Source organism: Sphaerodactylus townsendi, linkage group LG10 (genome assembly GCF_021028975.2).
Source record: "Sphaerodactylus townsendi isolate TG3544 linkage group LG10, MPM_Stown_v2.3, whole genome shotgun sequence".
Lineage (NCBI taxonomy): Eukaryota > Metazoa > Chordata > Lepidosauria > Squamata > Sphaerodactylidae > Sphaerodactylus > Sphaerodactylus townsendi.
This window is the reverse complement of record NC_059434.1, coordinates 80,059,684-80,073,289: the sequence shown is the minus strand read 5'-3', so window position 1 is coordinate 80,073,289 and position 13,606 is coordinate 80,059,684. Positions and strand designations below refer to the sequence as shown.

Here is a 13,606-nt window from a genome sequence, read left to right as displayed (position 1 = left end):
CCAGAGAAGGGCAACCAAAATGGTCAAAGGTCTGGAATCCATGCCCTACGAGGAGAGACTTGGGGAGCTGGGTATGTTTGGTGAAGAGAAGGTTAAGAGGTGACATGATAGCCATGTTTAGATATTTGAAGGGATGTGATGTTGGTGAGGGAGCAAGCTTGTTTTCTGCTGCTCCAGAGACTAGGACCAGGAGCTATGGGTTCAAGGTGAAGGAAAAGAGATTCCACCTCAACATCAGGAAAAACTTCCTGACAGTCTGTTCTTCCAACTCTATGATTCCATGATTCTATGCCGCTGTGCCAGCACTCCTCCGGTGTGGGAACCCACGGCAGTACCAGTTGGGCATTCCTAGGGATAGAACCGACCTTAGTTGACTTCCTCAGGCCTTTCAGCCCGGGGGGGGGGGGGGGGCCTTTTTTGCTGGCATCAACTTACCCATTGGGCTGGACAGGGGAGTTTCAAGGTGGTCAGTAAGTTTTCTTTCTTTTTAAAAAACTTTGCTGCACCTCTGCATTCCTCTTAGGCAGAAGTACATCTGCGCTGTCCCCATCCACTGCTCGTCTTCCCCCCTCTGTGGATTGGGCTGTTAGATTAGTTTCTGCACTAAGAAGCTGCTTAGCACCATAGCAAGAAATCAGTTTGAACGACTTGTGCAGAGCAGTGAAGTGAAGCTTAACAAAACTCTAGTGTTGCCGTTGTCCTTGTGTTTACACAGTTTTCACATAACAATTTCTGTTTTCCGAGTTACTCGTTTTCTTTATTGACGTATAACTCTGCAGCTAAGCGAAGGTTTTTTTGGCACTGAGTCAGAAAGTCCAGCTTTCTAAATCACTCGATCTAATCTTCTAAATGCTAAGCCCCAAAGTGATTTTCAGCATTCCTCGTATCTGTGTTTTCTTGACACCCCTGTGGTCACCCCAAGCAAACTCTCTGGATGCCCTTTCACTGAATGGCTCCCCCATCCCAACAAATCTCATAGGATAACTAGCTGTTTGTATTCTTGGTGTCCATTGGTGTCCATTGTGTCAACGCTCTGTTTTCTTCAGGCTTTGGAAGATCGGGTGACTGCCTTAGAACCCTTCCACCTTTCTTTCGTCGACTCAGAGAGTCCCAGCGAGAAACTCGTGTTCAATGTGACCGTGCCTCTACCTCCAAACCAAGGCAAGACACTTCACTAATCAGATTTGCAATGAAACCGCAGGTGCCCCGCAAATTGCAGAAAGGTCAACGTACAATTATAAAGCAATTCTGAAATCTGGCGGAAGGACCTTTACAGTTGCTTTTCCGTTTTTGCCACTTATTTTATATCCTTTCCGAAAAGTTCAAGATGGGAGTCATGAAAGACAGTAACCCATTTAAGAAACACAGTCTGTGACATTCAAAGGCTGCAAACCGCCGTGTCACTGCTATGCAACCAGAAGTCATTAAAAAAAACACAAAGACACAGCATCAGATATGGTTTAAAGCCTTGCTGAATTACACAGCTTTATAAGCCCTGTGGAATACTTCAAGCCAGACTCTCTTGGGGTAGATTGTTCTGCAGAGAAGGTACGAGAGTCTTAGTGGTTGCAGTATAGGTTGGGGCAGAGACATGGTGCCATCAGCAAGGCCTTCTGGGAGGATTTCAGAGAAGATGCGTTTGGATTTATATCCCACCTTTCTCTCCTGTAAGGAGACTCAAAGGGAGCAGCAGTGGCGTAGGAGGTTAAGAGCTCGTGTATCTAATCTGGAGGAACCGGGTTTGATTCCCCGCTCTGCCGCCTGAGCTGTGGAGGCTTATCTGGGGAATTCAGATTAGCCTGTACACTCCCACACATGCCAGCTGGGTGACCTTGGGCTAGTCACAGCTTCTCGGAGCTCTCTCAGCCCCACCCACCTCACAGGGTGTTTGTTGTGAGGGGGGAAGGGCAAGGAGATTGTCAGCCCCTTTGAGTCTCCTGCAGGAGAGAAAGGGGGGATATAAATCCAAACTCTTCTTCTCTTCTTCTTCAAAGTGGCTTACAAGCTGCTTTCCCTTCCTCTTTCCACATCAGACACCTTTTGAGGTAGGTGGGGCTGACAGAGTTCTGAGAGAACTGGGACTGGTTCAAGGTCACCCAGCAGGAATGTAGGAGTGTGGAAACACATCTGGTTCACCAGATAAGCCTCTGCCACTCAGGTGGAGGAGTAGGGAATCAAACTCGGTTCTCCAGATTAGAATCCAGCTGCTCTTGACCCCTGTACCACGCTGGCTCTTAAGTTGGTGCATGGACTTCACGTGGGCTTCCATGTACACCAATGGTGGGAGAAGTTTTGAAAATAGCTTTCAGTGGCATGTATGAGTTTGGGTTACACAGCAAAGAGGAAAGGAATGCCACAGTCAAAGAACCAGGTGTTCCCTGCTAATATTTACTACCAAACCTGCTCAGGGCACTACGCAGTAGTGTAGTGGCTAAGAGCAGTGGCTAAGAGCAGGTGCACTCTGACCTGGAGGAACCGGGTTTGATTCCCAGTTCGAGTTGTGGAGGCTTATCTGGGTAATTCAGATTAGTCTGTGCACTCCCACACATTCCAGCTGGGTGACCTTGGGCTAGTCACAGCTTTTCGGAGCTTTCTCAGCCCCACCCACCTCACAGGGTGTTGGTTGTGAGGGGGGAAGGGAAAGGAGATTGTAAGCCCCTTTGAGTCTCCTACAGGAGAGAAAGGAGGGATATAAATCCAAAATCCAAACTCCTCTTAGGGCAAGACTTTACCAGAGTGGAATCCTGCCTCTTCTCTCTCCATTTTCTGACCCAGAGAGGTTCTACATAGAGGCAGAAGAATGAAGCCTTGGTCCAAGTCCAGTATAGACTTAGGCCCAGAATAACGCACTTTCAATTCACTTTCAATGGACTTTGCTGCCCAGAATAGGAAAATCCACTTTCAAACAGTTGTGAAAGTGGATTGAATATGCATTATTCTGCATGTGCGGAAGGGGCTTGAGAGTTGGCTGGTTGATAGGATGGATAGTGAAGTCTCCCAAGCCTTCTACAGCATCATGGGCAGTACAGCAATCTCGTCGCTTTTAAAAAGAGCCTGTTTAACACTCAGCCGTCTGTGTCAGCAGGTATTTTGGAACATAGGGACAGGCCGATGTTCCCAGTAAAGTACTTCACGCAGGCTGACGTCAACCACGGCAAGATTGTGTACCGTCCACCCACTGCAGCTCCGCACATCAGAGAGATGATGGAGTTCTCCTTTGCTGGTAAGAAACTGAAGTGGAACAGTCCTTCCTGAACTGTGTTCCATGGTACAGTCCTTTCTGAGCTGGGTTAGAATTTTAAACACTTTATGCTAGGGTACCCGAGCTTCTCCCTTGTGCTGGAGGGGGAGGGAAGGAAGCACCCAACCTCCTTGTCTCCCGCTAGCCCAGGCGTCTTCAACCTGCGGCTCTCCAGATGTTCATGGACTACAAATCCCATCAGCCCCTGCCAGCATGAACAATTGGGCTGATGGGATTTGTAGTCCATGAACATCTGGAGAGCCGCAGGTTGCAGACCCCTGTGCTAGTGTAACCTCTATCTGTGGGTTCGGTGGGGCTGAACTTGGAATGAGTTTGCAACAACAAATTTTTAAAAAACAAAATGATTTACTTTCTTAACATATAACATCAAACATCAACATTTAACATCACGCTTCAAGGTCCTGTTCAGGTTGCATTTTCAAGTCCTTATATTTACAGTCTACTGATACTGCCAAGTCCAATTCTTCTTGCAAGTGGCTTGGCTCCTGAAGACTCCAAGGGCTTGATGAACAGGATTCAACATGATGAAGGTTTCCAGGAGAACTCTCACCCATTACAACCACAAAAAGAAACCCTGAAACAATAAACTCCAACATTTACAACATCGCAAAAATAAACAACTACCTTCCCAGTAGTTCCCAACAATATTGCAGTTACCTTAACAAGGTGTTAAGGCCGTGGTGGCGAACCTTTGGCACTCCAGATGTTATGGACTACAATTCCCATCAGCCCCTGCCAGCATGGCCAATTGGCCATGCTGGCAGGGGCTGATGGGAATTGTAGTCCATAACATCTGGAGTGCCAAAGGTTCGCCACCACTGTGTTAAGGGCTTATACAACCAAGGTCCGAGTCTGGTAGCCTTGTCTCCTCCAACTACATGAGCTCTGCAGCCTTCTCCTGCTTTGGGTCTTCACCCCTTTCTGGGTCAACCCATTCTGAGCATGGGGGTTACACTAGCCTGTAGTGAAAACCTGACCGAGAGTTGCTGCAAGTTAGATGTGATTTGACGGCGAAAAAAACAAAAACTTCTTGGAACTGTTGTGGGGCTAAAATGATATGAAGATGTGTTCTAAGACAGCTAGAAAGTTAAGGCCAGCTTGGAACAAAGGTTTCGGACAATCACTATGCCGTGAAACTAGCCCTGAATTTGCCCTGTGTTCTGTAGTGTAAATATGCTGAGTGCGAAGAACTGGACGCCAGGCACGGGCTCCTCCATATGCAGTTTTAGTAGGATGAAATCCCTCCCTCTTCCTCTCCAATGAGCTCATTACCCTCCCAATCGCAGTGATCTACGGCGTCTCCGATGATATATGCACTCTCTCATTTGTTGGACTGCTGTGTTCCAAGGCAATGAAATCTAAAAGCAATTATATCACTAAATCACGGGATTTTACCAGGACATAAATATCAGCTCGTGAAATTCCCTGGCGTACGATCAAATAATTTGTACATTAAGGCATTACTCCCTTGAGTATAGGGCAATGCAAACAGCTGCCATTTTTTAAAAGTACGGAGCGAACGGGAAAATAAAATAAAATCGGTTCTCCCAACAGACTGGTGAAATAAGAAAATTTACCGATGAGGAAAAATGAGACCAGCTGGTATTTAATATGTGGGGACCAATCCCCTGGGAAATTCATTTATGCAAACCACCTTGACATTAATTGCATTAACAGGGACCCAACATGAGATACAGCCTCCCTTTTTCCATTTTGTTTTCAACGACAATCCTATGAGAGAGCTTAGGCTGAGAATGCATAGCTGGCCCAAGGTCACCTAAAAGCTTCCATGACGGAGTAAGAATTTGAACGTGGATCACCCAGATCCTACATCCAAAGCTCTACATCCAAAGCTCATCTGTCTGTCAATGGCAGCATTCCAAGAGTCAACGTCAGCATTCCAAGAGTTGACATAGTGTGCAAAAATGGCTTGCTGCTCCAGTGATGGACATTATTGTCGATGAGGAGGAGAAGAAGAAGAGTTTGGATTTATATCCCCCCTTTCTCTCCTGTAAGGAGACTCAAAGGGGCTTACAATCTCCTTTCCCTCAACCTCCCCTCCACAACAAACACCCTGTGAGGTGGGTGGGGCTGAGAGAGCTCCAATGAACTGTGACTAGCCGAAGGTCACCCAGCTGGCATGTGTTGGGAGTGCACAAGCTAATCTGGTTCACCAGCTAAGCCTCTGCAGCTCAAGTGGCAGAGCAGGGAATCAAACCCGGTTCCTCCAGATTAGATACACTAGCTCTTAACCTCCTACGCCACTGCTGCTCCAGTGAAGAAGAAGAGTTTGGATGTATATCCCCCCTTTATCTCCTGTAAGGAGACTCAAAGGGGCTTACAATCTCCTTTCCCTCAACCTCCCCCCATAACAAACACCCTGTGAGGTGGGTGGTGCTGAGAGAGCTCCAAAGAACTGTGACTAGCCCAAGGTCACCCAGCTGGCATGTGTTGGGAGTGCACAAGCTAATCTGGTTCACCAGCTAAGGCTCCACAGCTCAAGTGACAGAGCAGGGGAATCAAACCTGGTTCTCCAGATTAGAACGCACCTGCTTTTAACCACTATACCACACTGACATATGAGGATATGTCCCTAGTGAAGCTGCCCTTGATACAGGGCATAGTGAACATTGCTACTGAGATTTGGTCATTTCCACCATTGGGACCAGCCTCCACTACTTCTCATGCGTCTCATGCTGAAGGTGAACTTATACATGAAGAGGGAGAACCACACTGGACCATGGAAACACATCTTACTGTGACATGCCTCTGAAGAGGCCAGCCACAGATGCGGGTGAAACATTAGGAGCTAAAGCCACCAAACCACACAGAGCCACACAGCCCAGAAAACCCACAACAGCCAGTGAGATCCTTTATTTAGGCTTTTTATTACTGTTTTTTTAACTAATTAACATCCCCACATTGTTGCTTGGAAGATCAAGAAGGCATCATTTCTAGAAGAGAGGTTTTGCTTCGTGCTTTCTCCCCAGTGTCAGTCACTTCTCTGTATCTGTCTCGCTCCCAACCCAAAAAGTAGTTTGCAGGTGTGTGAGGATAAAATTTAAATGTGCAAAGATGTATGGTAGAAAAGGCTTAACCATCTCTTCCAGAGAACCTTCAACAATTTCTTTTTTTTAAATCGACTGCAAGCTGATCGAACCTTCAGTTGAGAAAGCCTGACTTTTTAATGGGGGCGCGCTGAAAAGAGACCTAATCTAAAATCTGATTCACCCAAGATATTCTTGCATTAGCTTTCCTTACTCCACAAAGAGTTCAGGCCAATGGCTTGGATTTAAGCCCTCCGTATAGTGAGACTTAAGTGGTATGTGGATCAAGGCGGTTTATAATTTCCTTTTTCAACACACTGAAATCAACAGTTTTCTTGTTGTATTTTTCCTTCCAGGTCTTCCAGAATCCATCAACTTCCGTTTTACAGGTACATCACCTTGTGTTTGTGTTTTGTTGTATCTGCTCGCTTTCTTCTTTACTAGTTTCTGAGAAGTGGCAGCCACAGGGAGTGGCGTAGCGCCAACTGGGTGTGTGCCCCGGGCCTGGTGTTCTGGGGCGTGGGCGTGGTGTGGCATTCCGGGGCAGGGGTGGAGGCAGTGGGGGGATCCAAAAATGTTAGTAACAGGTTCCCATGGTGGTGGGATTCAAACTGTGGCGTAGCACCAGGCCCGGGCACACACCCAGTTGGCGCTACGCCACTCCCTGTGGCTGCCACGACGAGGGCGTGGCCGGGCATTCCAGCGGTGGGGCATTCCTGGGCGGGGCTGTGGGAAGGACGCAGCCGCTGCGCCGGTCCTTGGGCGGGAAACGAATGCACGCAGGCGCAGGCTGCCAATTAGTAACCCCCTCTCGGCACACACAAATAATTAGTAACCTACTCTCGGGAACCTGTGAGAATCTGCTGGATCCCACCTCTGGGTGGAGGGCGCTGCGGCAGGGGCGCAGGGCACACGGGTGTCCTGGACATGGCTCTCCCTCACTCTGCCTCTGGCTCCAGGCCAGAAGGAGCATGTTTGGTGGTAGACCAGAGCGTGGAAAACCCCACACAGCTGCACAATTAAAAGATGAATGCCACAAGCACAAAGGGAAAGTGATTCTAAACTCAATCTCCGTCTGCTTCTTTTTCCTTGAAATCCCCTCCCTCATTTGTATTTGTTTGTTTATTTATTTAAAAATATTTAGTAGCCTTATAGGAACTCAAGGCAGCTTACAATGTTAGTAATTTAAATCGGCCAATAGGCAGAAGAAGTAATCAAATGTGGTCATACATAAAACCCTCTTCAGCTGCCTCCTAGGCCCCTTCCGCACATGCAGAATAATGCACTTTTAATCCACTTTCAATGCACTTTGCAGCTGGATTGTACTGGCCGGAATAGCAACATCCACTTGCAAACAATGGTGAAAGTGGATTGAAAGTGCATTATTCTGCATGTGTGGAAGGGGGCCTAAAGATGGAGGGTGTAGGCACACTTCCCTGGGAAGATTTTTGTACAACTGTGGGGCTGCCACTGAAAAGACCCTCCCTCTCTTGTATACCTACAAGATTTTATTCATTCATTCATTCATTCATTCATTCATTCATTCATTCATTCATTCATTCATTCATTCATTCATTCATTCATTCATTCATTCATTCATTCATTTATTTATAAACCACCCATCCCTGAAGGGCTCTGGGCAGTGTACACTAGGCCAGACACAATATTACATACGATTGGCCAAAAACAATACACAGAATAAATAAATTAAAACAGGTTAAAACAATTTACAGAATCCATAAAACAAGTAGCATCAGTACAATATATATAACAGTAAGATTATAAAAGTATAAAAGTATGGCGCCCGGACCCAAGGCCAAACGGGGGGTAGCAGTGTAGGTTAGATGTTATATTGGGCGTGCCAATGATGGAATGGCACGCAACACAGGGGTATCCCAGAGGGATGAGCTTCTTTGGGCCTCTTTTTGCGATCGTAGTTCCTGGGCAGGAACGTTTTTCCCCGGTGGAGTAAACATGCATCCAAGAGAGGTGTTTTGCGGAGGGGAGAGGTGTTGTGGGTGGAAAGCGCAGGTGTGGAAAATACCCTTTTCTGCACCCCCTTGCTGAAAAGCAGTTCTCCTCTGCTATTTTGTAGTTGCAGGGGGAGGGTACTGCATATACCACCATGAGCTCCTTGGAGAACGACTGGGAGAAAATCTAATAATAAAACTGCAAGGATAGACTCATATCCTCAATGTGTCCTGCTCGTTCCCCTTGGACATAGAGACTACAGAAGCTGCTTCGAAAATGATTGGTTCTTAATCCATGACATGTTGCTTAAATGATTTCTTTTAGTGTCTGATGGTGAACATACGACTCCTGAAATGGTGTTTACAATCCACTTGTTCTCCACTGATGAGCAACATCCATTATTCCAGATTACAGCACCGATCCTGGAGGTCAGCCAAGGAGGCAGAGCTACAATTGGTAAGAAGCAGCCAGCAAGCATGTATCAGATTCCGTTTGGCTTCTGCACGAATCCTCTAAAACGTTTTCAATCCTCCCCTCCCTTTTACAATGATGTATGTCTGCACTCACCTCCTTGAAATGATTCCTGGCTACCATTACATGGATTTTTTTCCCTGTTTTAAAAAGTTCTGTGTTGAATCAATGCTTCAGTGCTTTGCAGCCTAGTAATGCTGTCATGGAATGATGCTATCGCTACAGTAAAGGGAAGTCACATATGACTGTAAAAAGCATCTTTGCCTTTTGATCTCCTGGAGGGAGGACAGGAAACTATGCAGAGGTGCTAGGATGAAACTTCAAAGGCCTAAGTTACCTCGTGGCCTGAACAGAGTTTTCCTGAGAGGGGGAAAACAAAGGTTTTTGAATTCCATCTTGAGACGTGGTCAGAGAAGCATCTCTGGGCCATGGGTTCCCGGAATGGGGACAAGGAACCAAAAGGAATGTGACCAGTTGAGCAATCTCTTACTGCATTTATGTTTTATTTCTTTGTTTTGAACTTTTACAATAAATCCTTGAACAATCAGCTGGTCTGGAGTCATTAGGAGGGAAAAGAACCCAAGACTGAGGTGAGATAAGAGTGGCTCTCCCAAGCTTAATCTCAGCCTCAGTCATCATAAATGCATTCTATACTCCTTAAATCAGTGATGGCGAACCTATGGCACGGGTGCCAGAGGTGGCACTCGGAGCCCTCTCTGTGGGCACGCGCACACAGAGTTCATCATGAGGGGGGCGGAAAATCACACACACACTCACACAGACTGACCTGGGCCACTGAGTACAATGTGCGCGCACCGTGGTGAGCAGGGGGGACTCGGCTGGCGGGGCTGGTGCCTGTGCTCCGGGTGGCTGCTGCCTGAGGGGGGGCGCGCAGAGGAGGCAGAGATGCTAGAGAGGCACAGAGCGGTGCACGTGGGACTTGCTGGAGGCTAGAGCAGGCTAGCCCCTGCTTGAGCAGGTGGGGCAGAGGAAGAAGGAGCCAACCGTTTTTTTTCTAAACTAAAACCTCAGCATTCAGGTTAAATTGCCGGGTTGGCACTTTGTGATAAATAAGTGGGGTTTGGGTTGCAGTTTGGGCACTCGGTCTCAAAAAGGTTCGCCATCACTGCCTTAAATACTTGATGCTTTGAAGCCCCCCCCCCCCCCCCCGAAAATAAAAGAGAAATGCTGCACATAGACGAGGGGGAACTGAGTGAGCTCAGAAAATGGCACTGAGGAGGAAGTTCAGAGAAGCAGAGAAGCGTAGGAAACGCAATCAATAGATCTCACAACAACTGAAGACGTTTTTGAAACCTTTCAGCCCGAGAATTGCTTTAAAAGGGGATTCGTTCAAAACATTTTGAGGCTGGAAATAACATTTGGGATAAAAACAGTGTGGAACTACATGGAGGAAATGTTTTATTTCCTGCATCAAAACGTTTTAAAAGGTTTGTGCAGAAGGGTCCGTTCCCGTGGCAGCCTCCAACTTGGCCCCTGTGCCAATTCCAAGTGTTTGTAGAAAGCTGGTGGGGTCAGATGAGGTTTTTTTCCCCCCAGCCGGGCTTCTAGCTGACTACGGGAGACCTGATTGTGCAAAACGGAGCTTCTGCTTGAAATGTTGAAGAGTTCTGTTACGGTTGTGCATCATCTTGCTCCCTGACATTTCGTGGTTGGCTCAGCCTCCTGTGGCAGCCATTTTGTGATTGTGTCCACTGATTGTGTCCTAGCTTGTGGCTGAACATCTTGTTCACATCCAAGGGTCGTCTTGACAGGAAACTGCAGAAAATCTTGGCTTAACGTTCATCCACACGATAAATGTGTTTGCCACCATGCATTTCTCCTGTTTCGGGGTGTATATTCACCATGGTTGATGCCAGTTTTCCACCTTATCAGCAAGTCTGCTTGGTTTTGGCAGTCATCTGGGATGTAGGTTATCGGGCACCAATTGATAGACTATTATATTACCATGTTGTATGTTAAGGTTTTGTATGTTTTATCGTTGTTGAATGATTGTTTATTGAGCTGTTGTGAGCCACCCAGACCTGGAGGGGAGCGGGGTTTAAGTTTAAAATAAAAGGAAAGTAAACATCTTGGAGCACTTAAAAAGATGCTGAAATCAACACAAATTCTGAATCCTTATTGGGTGTTGGAAAATATGCATACGTTGACAACATAAGCAGGAGATTTTCAATATTGCTATTCCCTATGCAAATTGGACATTTATGCTCATTCGCAGCAGAAGGCATGAAATCCTTACATTCTCGGATTTCTCTTGGAGAATAAGTGACCTTGACTGGACTATATAAGAATTGCAAACACATTCTCCACAGTGTCTCAAGGATTTGCTCAGCAATGTGTACTCCTTTTCGTCTTCAGTCGACTCACATTAGCCCAAAGTGGATACGATTTTGGATTCTGAATTGGACATGGTTGCTTGAATGTACTTGAATGTTCTCTGTTGAACCTGTACTATATCAGATTCATAATGGTGTACATCAGAGACGTGTGGCCTATTGCAGGGGTGCCAACCTATGGTGCTCCAGATGTTCATGGACTACAGTTCCTATCAGCCCCTGTCAGCATGGCCAATAGGCTGATGGGAATTGTAGTCCATAAACATCTGGAGCACCATAGGTTGGCCACCCCTAGCCTATAGGGACATAGGGTCACCCATGACCCTGGGTGCATGCCTTTTGTTCATGTGGGGGGGCGCCGGACACTCCCCCATGTAACCAAACAGCATGTGCCACACGTCACCAAGCCCCACCCTGCCCCCCTGCAGGCCGGCTCAGGAACCAACCTGCAGGGAGGTTGGGGGTGTGGCCATACCCCTGAGCCCCGCCCCTGAGCCCGCCCCTGAGCATGGGGGAGTGTGGGGGTGGGCGCCCAGAAAAGGAGTTGTCTTTGGGCGCCATTTCTCCCCGATACGCCTCTGGTGCCTATGTAGTCTGTTTAGTGTGTTAGCGCTGTTCCCCTCCTGTAACATGTTTTGTGAAATGTAACTATTCTGCCCTCTGACAATGGGATAGACTGAAAATCCAACTAAATAAACATTGTTCCCCCCTCCCCTTCTGTGTGTGAACAATTCAGGGATACAACTGGAACTTGGTGACACACACGCAGCTCCCAAAGACCTCTTCTTTGAGTTGGTGGATCCTCCCCATCACGGAGTTCTCCTCAAGCACAGCGCTGGATTTCCCAACCATATGAGTGCTGGTGAGCTGGGCAGAAGTTTCATGTGCGGTTTTTTGCATGGTATTTTTTCATAAACTCAGTTATTTCATATATGCTTTTCATGTACTTAGATATATTTCCCTGTAGAGGAAACTATGTGCATGTAAAGTTCTATTTAAGGGTTTATTTTACTATGAGTAAAGGTGTAGCCCAGGGGTCTGCAACCTGTGGCTCTCCAGATGTTCATGGACATCTGGAGAGTTGCAGGTTGCAGACCCCTGGTGTAGCCCAATCTCGTCAGATCTCAGAAGCTAACCAGGGTCAGTAACTGGATGGGAGACCAGAAGGAAGGCTGTGTAGAGGAAGGCAATGGCAAACCACCTTCGCAATGGCAAACCACTATAAGTTGGTTGTGATTGGGTGGCACTTTGCGCGCGCACGCGCGCGCACACACAAGCAGGAGAGAAGGCCGCACAGTATAGCCCACTCTCCTCAGTACTCGGAAACTAAGCAGGGTCAGTTCTTGAATGGGAGACCACCAAAGAAGGCTCTGCAAAAGAAGGCCATGGCAAACCACCTCTGCTGCCCACTTCCCATATTCCTTGCTGGGATCACCAAAAGCCAATTGCAACTTGACTATATATACATTCATACATGCTTATGTACATACACCGGCTGCATGCAACAACTTGGTGGCCCATGTATTTGCCACAAAATGAATGCTTGTGCCGGAGTTCACCAGTGGTACCGTTCCCTCATTTTCCTGCATGGAGGCAGTTTGTGAAAAGAAAAAAAAATCACTGATGCCCCTTCCGCACACGCAAAATAATGTGTTTTCAAACCACTTTCACAACTGTTTGCAAATGGATTTTGCTATTCCACACAGCTTCAAAGAGCACTGAAAGCAGTTTGAAAGTGCATTATTCTGCATGTGCGGAAAGAATGTCTTTTTGGAGAGAAGTCCTAGGAGAGAATTTCAGCGTGGAGAGCCATTGATCTTCAGGAACCTTCCAAGAGCCTGAGCATACTTTTGCTGAGACAGGGTGCAGTATATGGATAGGATCACCAAAGAAATCCAGATTCATGACATGGAGGCAGGCCATGGTAAACTACCTCTGAACATCTCTCGCCTTGAAAACCATGCAAGGCTTCCAATAGTCAGCTATCACTTGATGACACTTTGCACCAGGTTTTTATGGAGCCTTCTGTTCCATTTTAAATAGTTTGCGAAGTCTGTGCTGCAACATTTCATCCAGGTGCAATACGGCAAGTTCCGCATATATATTTTTGGAGAGGAGACGTCTGAGGGGGGATATGATTGAAGTCTGTACAATTATGCATGGGGTAGAAAATGTTGACAGAGAGAAATTTTTCTCTCTTTCTCACAATACTAGAACCAGGGGGCATTCATTGAAAATGCTTGGGGGGGGGGGGGGGATTAGGACTAATAAAAGGAAACACTTCTTCACGCAACGTGTGATTGGTGTTTGGAATATGCTGCCACAGGAGGTGGTGATGGCCACTAACCTAGATAGCTTTAAAAATGGCTTGGCCAGATTTATGGAGGAGAAGTCGATTTATGGCTACCAATCTTGATCCTCCTTGATCTCAGATTGCAAATGCCTTAGCAGACCAGGTGCTCGGGAGCAGCAGCAGCAGAAGGCCATTGCTTTCACATCCT

General features: G+C 47.0%; 1 protein-coding gene across 1 annotated transcript in view; it reads left to right on the top strand.

Moving 5' to 3' along the window:
• Nucleotides 1-13,606, top strand: part of FRAS1 (Fraser extracellular matrix complex subunit 1) — a 200,981-nt gene that overhangs the window by 119,801 nt on the left and 67,574 nt on the right. The window contains exons 26-30 of the mRNA XM_048509698.1: nucleotides 1,047-1,161; nucleotides 3,086-3,223; nucleotides 6,666-6,698; nucleotides 8,605-8,736; nucleotides 11,842-11,967. Of these exons, the coding sequence (XP_048365655.1) occupies nucleotides 1,047-1,161; nucleotides 3,086-3,223; nucleotides 6,666-6,698; nucleotides 8,605-8,736; nucleotides 11,842-11,967 (544 nt within the window). The remainder of the gene's footprint in view (nucleotides 1-1,046; nucleotides 1,162-3,085; nucleotides 3,224-6,665; nucleotides 6,699-8,604; nucleotides 8,737-11,841; nucleotides 11,968-13,606) is intronic.